This window comes from Typopeltis vanoorti, chromosome 3 (assembly GCF_054136105.1).
Source record: "Typopeltis vanoorti isolate ZY-2024b chromosome 3, IOZ_Tvanoo_1.0, whole genome shotgun sequence".
Lineage (NCBI taxonomy): Eukaryota > Metazoa > Arthropoda > Arachnida > Uropygi > Thelyphonidae > Typopeltis > Typopeltis vanoorti.
Window position 1 is genome coordinate 6,147,501 of NC_143551.1, and position 15,493 is coordinate 6,162,993.

The window sequence follows — 15,493 nt, forward strand, 5'->3', positions numbered from 1 at the left end:
GTGTCTGCATCTGAATGCGTTTGGTATCAGGCGTCTACAAAAACTAATAACTGGTATGAAACCCAACACAGAGAGTCAGGGAAACTAAATTATAAAGGGAGAAATGGTGGGAATGTGAGTGTAAGAGCGTCAATGTTATCTAACTGTGTCAATGAAGGGCTTTGTCATGGAAATGTTGACGAGAGAACGATTTCAGCCTTGTCCGGTTCAGACCCATGAAACGTATGCAAAGATGTCTAGATGTATAAGGCACTAGAGAAGGATAGAAATATCTGCAAGTTGTCCAACTGGGTCAGGCAGACAAGACAGGACGAGGTATTAGAGCTGTTGCACAAATTGAATAAGAATTCAGCAATAGGGACTGATGGGCTACGTGCTAAAAGAGTGTTCAGCTGAACAGGTTATCCTTTGACCAGGCTGCTTAATATGAGTCTCACAATAGAGAATAATCCGCAGGAATGGAAGGAATGTATGGTAATTCCACTGCACAAGGTTGATGCAAAGACCGATGTATCCAACTAATGACCAATTAGTATCTCAGAAGTCATGGTGAAGATTTTGGAAATATTGGTTAGGGCTCGAATTCAGAAATGGGTTGACTATCTCAATTTTGAATATCTTAGTCAATGGGTTGACTAAGGGAAGGGCATGTTTTAGCAACTTATGTAAAACTTATCTAAAACTTTTAGCAACATGTTTTAGAATTGCATGCTGTGTTGCGCAATATAAGAATGTTCAGATCGCTCTCTCAGAGTTCTTTTTCTAAACATTTACGTTAGCCATTACCGAAATATGTTCTGGATCCATTGATTTTCTGAGAGGAAAATTCTTGTCAAGCACTAGGAGAAGATTACTCAACTACGTCTCGAAAGCGAACTAACTCGGCACTGATCTGTCAGCTGATACGCCCTGTTCTGGAAAGCCACCGCTGTGACTCATTCTCAAGCGATGCGTGGTTGTTTGGACTTATGGCCGAAGAAACTAAGGCTCTGAGGCCCGTCCATTATGTCTGGAAATTATCTGCGTTCATTTGGCCTGTTTTGCGGGATCAAAACCCGTTTCCGTGTAGAAAGCCATATCACCTCGGCATTGAGACAGACTAACTTTCCGCCTGTTGGAAATTCGTGATGAAGGTTCTTCGACTCGTACTCTCCGAAGGGCAGCAATGCGTGTAATAACTCGACGTTTCTTCATGCGCTTTGAGCCTTCTCCTCCGTAGGATAATTATGTCCGTTTCTCCTTTGCAGTAGTTTATCTTCTTTTTGTCGAAAGTAATTTAATTATTAATATGGTTGCTCCAAGTGGTTTCTACTTTTGTCTTACGCAGAACTGCCAACACGTCCGTAAATGACTCCACTCACAATTAACTCTTCTAATTCTCGCTTACAGTTATACAGTTTTTTGCATTCTTTTTCTGACTAAGAAAAAGGTTGGTTTAAAAAAAGAAACAAAATCGCAATGCCTATTTTTTTTTTTTTGTTCATTCTCTCTCTCTCTCTCTCTCTCTCTCTCTCTCTTACGTTGAGATGTATGGAAGTGAAGCAGTGTGGAGCATTTGCTGATTGTGCAAGTGAGGACTGAATTTCCACTCTCGCGTGGTACGAAATGCCGTTTTCGTGATGTGCTTGCACGAGATGTGTCGTTTCAATGATTCTAATCCGTCGCTGCAGCGAGTGTTTAGGTTACAAAAACATACACGAATGTGGTTCATTTTAGAAAAGCCTATTTATTTGCAAAATTCACAGAAAATATTTGGGAAGAAATATGTCACTACAGGGTCCAGTGGAATGGATTCCTTATGCCCTTTGCTTCGTTTCTGTCTCATTCGTGGCCCCCAAAATTCTTTCGGACTCACTTTGGATTATGCTTGGTGCGATAAAGTTTAAGAGATTCTGAAAGAGAAAACGAAGGTGAAAGAGAAAGCCATGAAGAAAAGAAATCATCGAGTAAAGAAAGAACAGTTTGAATGCTTTTAAACTTCGAAAATTCGAGGGTTTCTTTTTTGTTGTTATAAATATTCCATTAATTTGCTTACCTGTTTTACAAAAGGAGCGTAAATCCGCACAGCTAAAATGAAAAAAAAATCAAGTGAAATTCCAGGATAAGTGGAAATCTCTGAGCGTAAAAATAATTTCAAAACTGACATTGAAGACCCGTGAGATAACGGACACTTCGTTTTAATGGTGCCGAAAATTCAGGGGAGATTGCCTTTTTTTGCACTTTTACAATACCGACACGACATGGTATCGAAACATACTTCCGAACATTAGAGTGTTTGAAAAGTTGCGACGTTCTCTTCACTTTTCCGTAGTTAGGTGACATTTCCATTAACCGACTATTCTGGTTCTGTTTGGTTCCTAATACGGTTCAAATCACTCCAATTTGATGTCATCTACAGAAATCTGAGAATGCCGCAACCACCGAGTCCACCTGGTGTTATTTTAAACTTCTACCTACAATCCTTACATATTAGCTATTAAAATACGCCAAATTCCGGTCTGACGAGTGCTGCTATAACGAAATGTCTGTTACCGATGGTGAAGTGATGTCAAGTATCGGAATACTTTCCGTGTTAACGAGAGATCTGTTTCATTACTTTCGACAAAAGCACTTTATGTCTCTAATCAAAGTTAAAAAAAAAAAAAGCGATGGACATCGCTACATATCAATTCAGTAAATGGGAGTACTGCAATTTTCGAATGATCATTCATTTTTACTCTTTTGTTCATCCTGAGCTGTCAAATTAAAGTCCGACTATCAGTCTTTCTTAGTGTGCCATTTTGTGAAACTCCCTGACTGATCGGACATCAGGATCCCTAGAGGACTCGAACCCAGGTCTCTCCAGCAGAAGGACAAATTTCTCAACATCATTTTGTAATTTTTTTTTTTTTAGATGTTGCTCGAAGTGGCTTAAAAGTTTTCGCCTTTTGGAGAAGTTTGCTCATCTAAAGAACTAAACGTGCTATTAGTTTTGCAACAGTCGTTGATGTCATTCACATAAAAAGAACAGCCAGCGTCAAAATTTCATTCACTTTGGGGACGCCTTCTCCAACTTCGAATTATTCATTTTCTGGGCTATTAAATTCGCCTTTCGTTCGTTCAAGAATTGATTATAAACTATTCACGAGACTAAATGTACAGTTTAATTGAATTAAATAATCTCGGGAGAAATGACAGCATGAAATAAAACTGCACATGGAGTAATTAAATTTGATTCTGGGGAAACATTCCGCTTTGAAGATCTTGGATCATTCACAAGGATTCAAGGTCTGCAATTGTCATGCGCCATTTTCCCTCGCCATTATTTTCCCCTCTTCTTATAAAGGGCTCGTTCTAAAGCAATTCGCGTGGTCATTTCAAATCTTCCTGACGTTGATATTTCTTTGAAAATGACCCCGCGTGCGAAGTTAAAAGCCGTGTGAAATGCATACATAAGACGGCCTACTTACTCCGTATGCACCTGCGATGGCATCCACAAACTGTGCTGTCTTCATGAAGCTCCTGTGCATCACGCATTCGTTGGCCCTGAAGATGTCCTAGAAAACACAAACATCAAAATACTTATTACTCTTACTGTTTAACCTAATTTGATGCAGGATCGTTAAATTTAATGCTGATAATAAGATAAAAGCCAACAATAACTGTGTAAAAATCTAAAGTCAATCTAACCGAGAACAGTCTTCTGGTATATCGAAAGGTTAACAAGTTAACTCGAATTAATTACTTGTAAAGCAGATTCTGAAACAAATTTGTATTCCGATTCAAAATTCTTCCTGTGATCGGTTAATCTCTTTTGAAATAAGTAGAAACATTTCCACGATTTCGACCGCGGTTTTCTTATTAACATGCTTTCAAGTTATCATCTTTTGAAAAATAATGTTTTTTTCAGAAATGTAACTTACCCACGGAAACTCGAGACCGGTTCTGGCCCAGTAGCACCGAAAATGGTCGATTTCATCATCTGAATCGATGTTGTTATATCCCAAGTCTCGGATACAGCCGACCCAGTGATCATGAAACTAGAGCAGAAGAAAAAGAAGAAATAGTTGTCAATGAGCTTTGAATAATAATAATAATAATAATGAGGAGAAGAAGAAGAAAAATGAAGAACGAAAATATCCACATTCATGCAATCTAAATTGATCAGACCAATCTCCCAATGTAGTGTTCCCCCCTCCCCTCCCCTCCCAATCTTATAGACAGCTGACGGTAACATTGCTACAATAAATCCCCGCGAGCATTTTCAGCAGGAATATGTTGTGTTGTTTTCGAATCTTTAAATAACTGTGACTTTACAAACAACATCACACAACCCAAAATAGACACTTTTCCCATTAGGTCGAACACTTGACTTTTAACCTAAAGTCAACAACAAACAATGCATTTTCCTTACGCATCCAAATTGGAACTGAAAGATGTTCTCTAACAACTAGAGTGAAAGACGAGTCTAGGAAGTGACAACATCAGACTCACAGACCTCTTAACACATTTCGAACAACTAAATCATATACTTCGGACACCTGATATTTAAACATGATATTCAACACTGGCCTATTTCACAGCGAATAAAAATCGCTGTAGTTACATCTGTCTACAAACAGGGAAAAAGAAGTGACATTCAGAACTACAGGCCTGTAGATAATTTTCCTGTCATCTCTAAACTTGGCCGAGTAGAGAGAATGCCTGCTCTCCAACCAACTGGTTGTGGGTTCGAATTCCACTTTGGGCATGGACGTTTGAAAAAAATAGCCTGCTCTAGACGTGCTCTGAGTTTAGGGCTTGTCTTGATTGCAAAATAATAATCATAATACACACAAGACTGCACAAGTACTTACACAAATGCAAGAATATATCTGTAAGAAATATATTTAAGTTGTACGTCAGTAGTTAGCACTGACGGAAGTATAGGAAGATGGCTTGACGTTAAATCTTGTGTCAAAGAAAGATGCACATTATTTCCACTGTTATTCATTATCTATGTGGAGCACATTACGAAGGAAAATGGTATCGAACCTGACATAAAAATGGAGTTGTTAATCTCAGCTCTTTATGCAGTTGATGTTGTATTCCTAAATATATCTGGCATAAGACTTCAGGATATTTTCAGAAGAGCTACTATAATAAGTTCTTTATAATCGGAGTACTAAAACTTAAATATCTTAAAAACAGGCAGAACGAAACCTGGAAAATATAAACTAAATTTTACATTCCCATGCACGATTCAGTTGATATTTTCTGGGTTAGAACCTACAGAACAAGTAAAATATTTGAACTATACAGTCACAATTTTCAACGAAGACCGCAAATTCAATATGGGAAATAGAATAGAAGAAGTATAAATACTATGGTAAGAAGTCAGTCAAATAAATTTAAGTAGCATAAGTTACAGCGAGAAATTAACCAAAACACCAAAAACTAGCAGTATACAAGACAGTTCAAATCAGTTTTAACTTATGGATCTGAGAACTGGGTTAGAAAGAAAACACTTGACCAAAGACTAGAGACCACAGATTGAAAGTCTTGAGAAAGATTAGAGAAGTGAACAGATGGCACCAACAGCAGAAGCATATTATGATATTACAAAGGAACTTGAGATGGTTAAAATTCAGGAATGCGCGACCAGAGCTAATTTAAGGCGATTTGATCCCTTAAACAGAATGGGGAAGGGAAGGTTAGCAAAGCAGGTGTTTGATGGCAGGAAAAGACTAGAGGAAGATCGAGATCTGAGTGGACTGTTTCAATCAGCAGCGCCATAGAAGACAGACATATGATAAAAATTGGAGATACTGACAGAGAATAGACCGTGGAAGAAAACTGTCGATATTAATAATCTCTTCCCCCACCTCCTCGAGGATTCATATTAAGTATTCGATAAGGATCGTATTTTTTTTTTTTTTTCAAGAAAATCATTCTCATTCAAGTGAGTATCAAAATCCTGAAATCAGATGAGGGAGACATAAACGCAGTCAACTATCTGTCACCTTCTCTTTATGGATTGAGAATAAGCAATCGAATTTGTGCAGTTGGTTGGAATCACCGATGACGCAGGGTTACATAAGAAAAAGGGACAATGCTGCAAGAGAGTTTATTCAAGTTTTGTCTGATTCCTTTAAAATCAATTCGTCGCCCTTAACTATTGTGAGAATCCACCAAATTGATTCTTTTTTTTTTTTTTTTTTGGTTTTTCCAGTATTTATTCGCTTCCCGAAAATGCAGATTTATTTTTTTCCAGGGATGAACGCAAACCTAGCGCTTGCGCTGCTGTGTGGAACAAGCCAACTCACCTGTGGATACATGAAGCTGGACAAACACGGAAACAAAGGAACTTCTTGGTGATCTGAAACAATTCATAACTATACTTTATTACAAAATAACGACAATAAAATTTTGCAACTAAAATTAAGCACAATAACATTACAATACGCAAATGCATTTTTGAGTTTTCACATAAATTTGCGCTGGTTCTTTTCTTCTGCTCACGTAACGTAAATAACCACAGGGGTGTATCCCGTGGTAGTTAAATAAAAGCGTGCTGGACAGTTCATCGCCGACAATTCACCGCGGAGAAATTTTCTTCGGGATATATGTGAAAGAAAAAATTTCTTATATAAGAATGTTTCAAAAGAGAAGTAATTAATTACGTATTTCACTTTGGGAGCATGCATCTATATATATATATATTTTTTTTTTTAATTTTTTTATTTATTTTTTTTTTTTTCCCAGTAAAGAAGACTAAATATAAAATTTAAAATTTCTTAGTGTTATAAAATGCTAGTATTGGAGGAAAAGGTAATTAGTATTGAAGCTGCAGAATGGCAATTTAGCTTATGCTGATTTACATAATGATGATAGGATTTACGTAATTATTTTTTTCTTTTAATGCAATTACTAAAAAAGTGCATCCATGATCTTAAACTAGCTCTGTAAACGAGAAGAACATACAACATATCTTTGGTATGCAGGAATAGTGGAGTCATTTTCAAAATATACGTGTATTTTCTATCTCATCTTCTGAATTATATATATACAGGGTGTTCGGGATAAATTTGACATATTTATAATTAATTATATTTTTCCGTAAGTTACATGTATTAACACACACTTCTCTTCATTTAAAAGTTTGGACCCTTCTTCATTCATATACAAGATGTCAGAAAGGATGGATAGCTGGAACCCACCTGAATCATGGAAGAGAATAACTTGTATCATGATGATTCGTGCCCGCCATCAAAATAAGGATATTACGACTGCTGCCCAATGCTCCCTGAATACAGTAAAAACAATCAGGCATGAACTAGAGACTTGCAATGGTGACTACGAGGATGTAGCAAGAAGAAAGATCCCTAGCAGACGATCTGATTGCGTTCGTACAGCAGAATTCCTTGCAAATATGCAGGAACAGGTGTTGAAGAACCCTGGCATTGGAATTCGGGCTTTGTTCGTGGAGTTGCTAACTGTAGTCAAGCCCTGGATAACAAGGGTAGCCAATGGTATGCCGTATGTATGGCAGCAGGATTCGGCCCCTTGCCACACCTCTGGGAAAAGTCAAAAATGGTTGTCTGAAAATTTCTACGACTTCACCAGTCCAAATGTTTGGCCTCCAAACTCCCCAGACCTTAACCCCATGGATTATTTTGTATGGGGCGCAGTTGAAAAAGACACCAATCGCACTTCCAGTAATACAAAAGCCCAGTTAATGGATAAAATTAAAACAGTTTTTGCGGCCCTTCCCAGGGAGACTGTAGCATCAGCTTGTTCGAAGTTCCGAAGCAGAATTGAAGCTGTGATCGATGCTAATGGTGGTTATTTTGAGTAAATCTTGTTGATAGTATTGTAATTAACTCTGCCTGTAATGTTTTTTTGTCAATTCATTAAATTTAATAGATACAAAGAAGATTTTCTTTTTCCTTACGAAACTGTCAAATTTATCCCGAACACCCTGTATATATATATATATATATATATATATATATATATATATATATATATGATGCCCTTTCTTCCTATACCTATTCCAGTTGTTCTGTAAATATCAATATTCCATCACAGAACCTGTAATCAGTATTTATGTAATAAAAAAATATTGACAACTTTTTAAGACCAAACAGAAATTAGGAAACTCACTGATCAATAAAACATATTACTTTCATTGTATAAGAATAAAAATATTATGAAAATCTAATTAAAATTTAAACAAATAATACATAAAAAAAAAACTATATTTTGTGAAATTTGTCTTGCACTGCATTTACTTTTCAATATCGGTATCAAAGCAAAATCATTTCGATGTTCTAGCGAATAATACTTTCAGCGAATTTTTACCGCAAAGAATTTTCCCGCGATAAAATTGTAAGGAAAAACCAAAAACAGACAACAATAATTTTTTTCCGTTTGAATATTTACCAAAAATTTATATTTTTCTTCTTTAATTTCTTCTAATGATTTAAGGAGTGGATAGAGTACAATGAACATTCCTATGGTGTTCAGCTCGCAAGAATATTTTTCCGGTGTTATTCGCTGCAGTGAAATGCTACCTGTGAAAAGCCCGTTTCAAATTCGGGTGTGAGAACTAAAGCTGTTGTGTCACTTTCTGATTTCTTCTATAAAATCTGCCGATTGCACAGAATTAATACAAAAGAGAAGGAAGCAAGTGTAAAATGGGATAGGAAAAATAGACCGAATTCTTAGCGATAGCGATGCTGCCCTTTGATCTTGAAGGCCTGCATTCGAAATTTGTCTGAAAAAAAAAAACATGCGGAAGGATTTAAAGTAAAACGGAGCTTGGGAATATCATAGGAAAGGGGCAGGGACTTACTTCCGTTCTCTTCTGCAAAATAGACAAACCGGATACAGAACGCAGCTCGCATTGACAGACCTAACAAACTAGTGATAGGATTAGCTATCCTTTCACAGATAAATCAGTTTTAGGAACCATGAATTAAAGTGATACGCCCTCAGGCCTAACACGTTCGGGACAATACAGTGGGATATATTATCGAACAGACATGAGTTTCAAGGTTCAAACTGGAGAAACGAAGATCTCTGTCGTCGAGTAGGAACTGAGATGGGTTAGCCAGCTGATGATAATACGCACTTTTGCAAATATCATTAATTATTGAATTAACCGTTATTACTTTGCTTCTGTAATAACAAAGAAATTGTAAAATACGGTAATTATCTTTTACACACTTTATTTTGGATTATTTCTCAGCCAATTGTATTTCTTTCGTTTATTATCATTTTCAATTCTTTGGTATTTTAAAAATTAGCGCCTAAATAGATAATGGGTTATTTTAATTTTTATAATATTTTGATTTTTATAAGAATTGGAGGCCTGAAGTGGCTTGAAAAGTTCAATGTTTGCTTTCTAGAGCAGGAAAAAAATAAACGAATAAAAAATTACAAAAATATATAAAATCATTAAACATGGCAAAACATTCCTTCGCTAATTGTAGGCCAGCCAGATCTTTTTGAATATGGGATCAACAGAATGGCTGTGTTTACTTTTGCCATACTGTTATGATATTACATGCTAGAAACTCATGTGAAGAGAATCATTTTCATATTTTTTTCAGACATACATATACATAGTAAACGATGCCTTCCTGCCTTGCAAGATGGCATTACCATTCAATACGTCAGAATATACATGTCTGAGACAAGTAATATCCCTCAGCAATAAACGAAATCTACAACCTGATACAGTCTCCCAGTTCATGGAATAATTATTCGAGTTGATCCAGTGGATGAAGTCGCTCTTATAAAAAACCTGTTGGATTCCATTATATTGCCGACATTTTCATACGGCGTCTGAACTCGATCTTTTAGAATGTCAAAGAGCAATGGAGAAGCGAATTTTGGGTATTAAAAGCAAAGAAGGTAAGACGTTAAGGTAACAAAAATCGTCGATGCTATTCGAAATTTCAAGCAGTTAAAGCAGTGGTTCTTAACCGGTGTTCCACCGAAGGTGAATAGGTGTTCCGCGAGAAGTTCTCGAATTTGTCATTTTTAAATTAATTTGTCAGCACAATTGTCAGCACAAATTAATTTAATGATGGCTTAATTGATGTTTAATTAATTATAAATCAATAATTAATTATCAATTATTGATTAATAATAAAAATCAGCTAAATTACCAATTAATTATTAATTTATACATTACAAAATAACGAAGGTGTTCCGTCAAATTTTCAGGATTTGTGAAGTGTTCCGTAGTCGAAAAAAGTTTGAGAAACACTGAGTTAAAATGAATGGATGAAAAAATGAAATATGACAAAGGGACATTTCATAATATAGTTGGATTCTCAGAGAGAGAGAGAGAGAGAGAGAGAAGAAGAAGACAGAGAGTGAGACGTAGAGATCATAGTAGTGGCATGAAACAACCGGGTGAGAATGAACCGTGAGAAAGAGAAGAGGAGAGAAATTTGGGGAAAGGTTTTGCCAGGCAACGGAATTCTGTGGGCGGATATTATCATCAACATCACCTAAATGAAATTTCACGAAGTGGAGAGGTCACTCGCAAAGAATTTTTGAATCCAAACACTTACGGTGATAGCTAGAATTCAGTTTATTATTTGAAAAGCTGATTCGCAACGCCATTAGTTCATACTAATTTAAACATTTCAAACGAAAACACTCTGTTGAGATTGCATACCAGACAGTGTTGAAACAAGTTTTCAATTATGAATCTGAGAGCTGGGCTAGAAATAAAACACTTGATCAAAGACCGATCAAGTGTTTATACCTAAGCCTATGGATCTGACAGCCCTCACAAACATCAGGGGAAGGAACAAATGGCATCAATGGCAGAATCATATCGAAAATGAAAAAAATAGGAAGAAACTTGAAATTGCTTGCATTCTGTAATGCGTGAGCGCAAGGCTAATCTTATGTGCTATAGTCACGTAACAGAACGGAGAAGAAAGATTAGCAAAGCAAGAATGTTCTTTGCCAGGTTGGCAGGAAAAAGAACCAAATCAGACCAAGATCTAGATGGACTGATTCAGCCAGACGTTCCTCAGAAGATTGAATTATAAGTTCTGATGGTAAGATTTGACTTAGTAGACGAATTTTTGAAGAAGACTGCTTATACACAGTTATTAATAATACACACAATCATGTACGGATACCAAAGTATCCTCTACATTTTAGAGTATCTACAGAAATTGGATGATAATAATGATATATGTAAGATGAACGTCTAGATAACAAAAGCTTTCTTAGAACTATATAACATTATGCAAGTTTGTAATATATTATACAACAACGATGATAGTTTGACTACACGAGAGTTAATTTAATAATAATAATAATAATAATAATAATAATAATAATAATAATAATAATAATAATTGATTGCTAAAATATTTATACATACAATAAACATCTTGTGTGACACTGCATCTTATAATTTTACAGAGTTCAGCACGAAGTGCTGCAATTCCTAGATTGGATTCCAATTAAAATTTTTAATAATACTTTTTTGCCTTTATATTATGTATTTACAACACGTTCTTCTAATATTTACAATGAAGATTATACAGAATTTTCTGTATTATTTTTCATTTTTTATTTTTTATTTATTTATTTATTTATTTATTTTTATTTTTTAAGTTTGAGAAAGAGAAAGAATGATTATACATACAAATTTCTGCATTTGCTTATAAGGATTACTTGTAGATGAGTGAGGCAAGTTAATCTCACCTACTTCGAAGCTTGGGTTAGCTTTTATGAAGAGAGTGGAATTTAGCCTTCATTATTTGTGTTGTTGCTACTATTTATGTATGGGGTGTAGGCATTGGATGCTAGTGATTTGTGATGTGTATATTAGTGTTAATGGTTTCTAACTTTGTTGGTATATTTTCCAGAGTTCCTTTTTTAATGTTCTGTAGTTATCTACGTGTTTTAACTTTCTTGATAGGTTGTTGAGTTGCGTGGGTATCTGATGTGATCTCACAAAAGAACCGTATGAGTTGTTGTGGGGATGTAGAAAGTTGTCGTAGGTCGTGTTATACGATATGTGTCTCTGTTGTTTCGATAGGTGATGTTGAAGTAATTCCTTGTTAATGTCATGTAGTGTTTCAGGTTTTTAATGCCTCAGAATTCTGTGTATCGCCATGTGTTTGTCGGATATTGGTTGTTGCGCGTAAGGTGTCCAGATCACTGTTGACACGATTTTCCTGTGTAGTGTTTCTAATTTTGTTAGGTGGCTGTTTGATGTATTTGCATAGACTGTTATTCCGTATCTGAGTAGGGATTCGCAGATACCGTGATATAGGAGTTTTTTTTTATGTTGGGTGGAATAATGTCTTTAACTTGGAAGAGTTTTGCTGCGATGATCCGGAGTTTGGTGTGTAGGTATTCTATATGTTTTGTCCATTTAAGGTGGGAATCTATATAGAGACCGAAGTACTTTGCGGTGTGTTACAGGTTTGATTTCGGAACATTGGCAGGTATTTTTGTTGTTAATGCAGTGGTATGTGTGACAATGTATCGACAGTGATGCGGGGCGTATGATTCTTGGGTTGTGTATTATCAACATCTGTGTTTTGGTGCCGTTGATTAGAATTGCGTTTTGGTGGAAGTATGTTGTGATTTCGTTTAGGTCTTGTTGTGCTTTGCAGAGAGCTGTGTTAATGTCTGTGTGGATTGCTAGTAGTGCGGTTTCATCTGCGTATTGAAATATTTGACTTCTTATGGATATGTTATGAACATCGTTAATGTATATGTTGAATAATGCGGGTGATAATATGGCACCTTGAGGTACACCGTGTTTTACTGGTATACTCCGATTGTGACATGTTCCTATATTTGTTACTTGTGTTCTGTTTGAGAGGTAGTTCCTGAACCATGTATGCAATGTTCCTCTTGTACCCATTGAGTATAGTTTGGTGAGTAGTATGTCATGTTCAAGTGTGTCAAATGCTTTGGTTAGGTCCAGCAGTATAAGGACGGCGTACTTGTTTTTATTATATTTTTGGTTTGTTATAATAATAATAATAATAATAATTAAATTAAATTAATGACTATGCATCATGCATTACATCCACGAAGTGATGTTGACCGGTTGTACTTACCAAGGAGAATAGGTGGACGGGGTCTGCTGCAAGTGAGCCAGACTGTGGAGGAAGAAGAAATTAGTTTTAAAAGTGATATCGCAAATAGCTCTGAGGAAATATTTCACGTATTTACACAAGAGGGTCTTCTGAAAGCAACAGGAAACAAATATGCTTACAAAAAGGAACAACAAAATAACCGATATGTGTGTGATGGAAAAATAAACCCTTGCATGGTCAATTTTTTCGAGACACTGAGGAAAGAATTGACCTGAACTAGACATGGCAATGGCTACAATATGGATACATTAAAAAAGAAACAGAAGAAATTATTCTAGCAGCTCAACAAGAACAGGCATTACCAACTAATGCAATCAAAGCCAAAATTTTGAACATCAATAAGAACAGCAAATGCAGATTATGCAATCAGAAAGATGAGAGTGTAGAACATATAGCAATATTTCAAAGATATAGCTAATCAGTGCCTGCAGCAAAATAGCTCAAACTAACTGTAAATACCGTCACGATCAAGTGGCCAAAATAATTCATTTGCATGTATACAAATAATATGTCTTTCCCACATCTGATAACTGGTGGCATAAAATAGAGACAGAATTGAAAAACGAAACATCAAAAATTTTCTGGGACTTTAGAATACAAACTGATTGTCATTTGGAACACAACAGACCTGACATCACAATTATCGAACATCGACAAGTTTGGATTATTGATATCGCAGTACTCAGTGATAACAACATTAACAACAAAGAACTGGAAAAAATTAGTAAATATCGAGATCTGGCAATCGAAGTTGGCCGGCTGTGGCTTAAACACACCAAGGTCATCCTAATAGTTATTGGTGCAATTGCAAAGAAGCTATCCAACTATTTACTTTGAACAGTCCATATTTTACGACGCTACCTGAGAGATTCTGCCAATTGCTGAATTTGAGTAATGATGTCCGTTTTCTCTGCATTTCAGTTGTGTGAGTAATAGTAATAATAATAATTCCTGTTCTAATTAGCTTAATTACAAAGCTAAAATGACCGTAACGGTGCATTTTAAATGCTTTTGAAAAGAACAGAAGATTTTTTCGTGATTTATTTTTTTGAATTTACAAGATCATCTACACATAATCTTTAAGAGTGTTTAAATGGGGGGATGTCACGGGTTTATTTAAGAGAAAAGATGGAACGAAGCCATCTAGTGTGAAATGGTGTTGGGTTGCTTTAAAAATATGTCGAGAACTCCCAACAGGTCTTAAATATTCCTATCAAATCAGTTCATGTTATTAAAATACATTTCTTCAGTCAAGAAGCATTTAACGCTCTTAAGAAACTGAGATTCGAAAATGGAATAAAATTTCTAAATATCAGTTTAAGTTCTACACGTTACTTACTGCATTCATAGCTGAGAGTTTTCACGAAATTCGCTTCGGTGAGTCCTGCTAACAGCAAAACTAAAATAGTCTTCGTTTCAGCGGAATTTCCCATGAGAGTCGTTTTGCTTTCTTGGAAATCTTACAACGAATACGAGTCGGTCACCTTCCGTGGCTGTGGTGTATTGTCACGCAATGGGAAATGAGAAGACGAAGGGATTGTGTGTGTGTGTGTGTGTGTGTGTGTGTGTGTGTGTGTGTGTGTGTGTGTGTGTGTGTGTGTGTGTAATATTTCAAGTCTGAAATAACATTCGGTAGAATGCGCAGTCTGAGCAGCTTCAACTTGCGTGTTTAGGCAGAAATCAAAGTCTCGTATATCTGAGGGAGAAAAATATAAAAGAGGTTTTTGGTATTACATTAATTGAAAGACACGATCCAAGAGTAGGGACCTAATGAGAGGCAAAAGTCTTGTAAATAAAAAACAACAAAGAAACAATCTTTTATTTATTGGGTCCTCATAATAATATTTCTTGATAAGATTAAATGAAGCTGTCCAAAATGTAACCAGTGTTACTATATCGTACAGCGTAAGGCCATTTCAGTGGACATTGTAATTTTAGTGTACAAAATAATCTAATGATGTTATTGTAGTGTAATAATGTGGAAGATTATTATTTATTTAGAGGTTATATATTAAAATTTCTAGTGTTTTCTGCACATGAAGTCAATTCTGGATTGTATTATACTTTTCTGATTATTATTTAAAGTGGTTCACGAGTGACCGAAAACCGTCAGACCTTCGTTCAGCACTGCATAAAATTTCATCGGAAAGTTTCATTCAAGAAAACCCAAATCGTTGTTTTTGTAAGCAGCTCATCTCTTGTGATGCCTGGTCTGTCTTTGCGGAGGCGAACGACTTGCTCCATTCCGCTCATCCACTTCCTCGTCATTGCAAGTCGCATCCGAACGTCCCTTAAACCGACGATTTGATGTCCACAAATGCTCATCTGATGGTGTCAAGTCTTCAGGAGTGTTGGGAGGGAAGGAGAAGCGCCACCTA

General features: G+C 36.0%; 1 protein-coding gene across 1 annotated transcript; it reads right to left on the reverse strand.

The window, feature by feature from the left end:
• Positions 1–1,706: 1,706 nt before the first annotated feature.
• Positions 1,707–14,638, reverse strand: LOC150107883 (uncharacterized). The gene is made up of 6 exons (XM_090390531.1): positions 14,455–14,638; positions 6,285–6,337; positions 3,903–4,019; positions 3,450–3,536; positions 2,036–2,067; positions 1,707–1,892 (listed from the first exon to the last, which is right to left on the reverse strand). Exons 1-5 carry the CDS (start codon positions 14,546–14,548, stop codon positions 2,041–2,043), a joined length of 378 nt encoding a protein of 125 aa, XP_090246657.1. The 5' UTR covers positions 14,549–14,638; the 3' UTR covers positions 1,707–1,892; positions 2,036–2,040.
• Positions 14,639–15,493: the final 855 nt, after the last annotated feature.

What these genes read in the sequence shown, in the direction of transcription:
- LOC150107883 (XM_090390531.1), bottom strand. Translation starts at nt 14,548, where the DNA reads ATGGGAAATTCCGCTGAAACGAAGACTATTTTAGTTTTGCTGTTAGCA. An exon ending in AACTCTCAGCTATGAATGCA is followed by an intron (nt 6,338 to 14,454) that starts GTAAGTAACGTG and finishes GAATTGTTTCAG; the next exon opens with ATCACCAAGAAGTTCCTTTG. An exon ending in CCATCGCAGGTGCATACGGA is followed by an intron (nt 2,068 to 3,449) that starts GTAAGTAGGCCG and finishes TTTTCATTTTAG; the next exon opens with CTGTGCGGATTTACGCTCCT.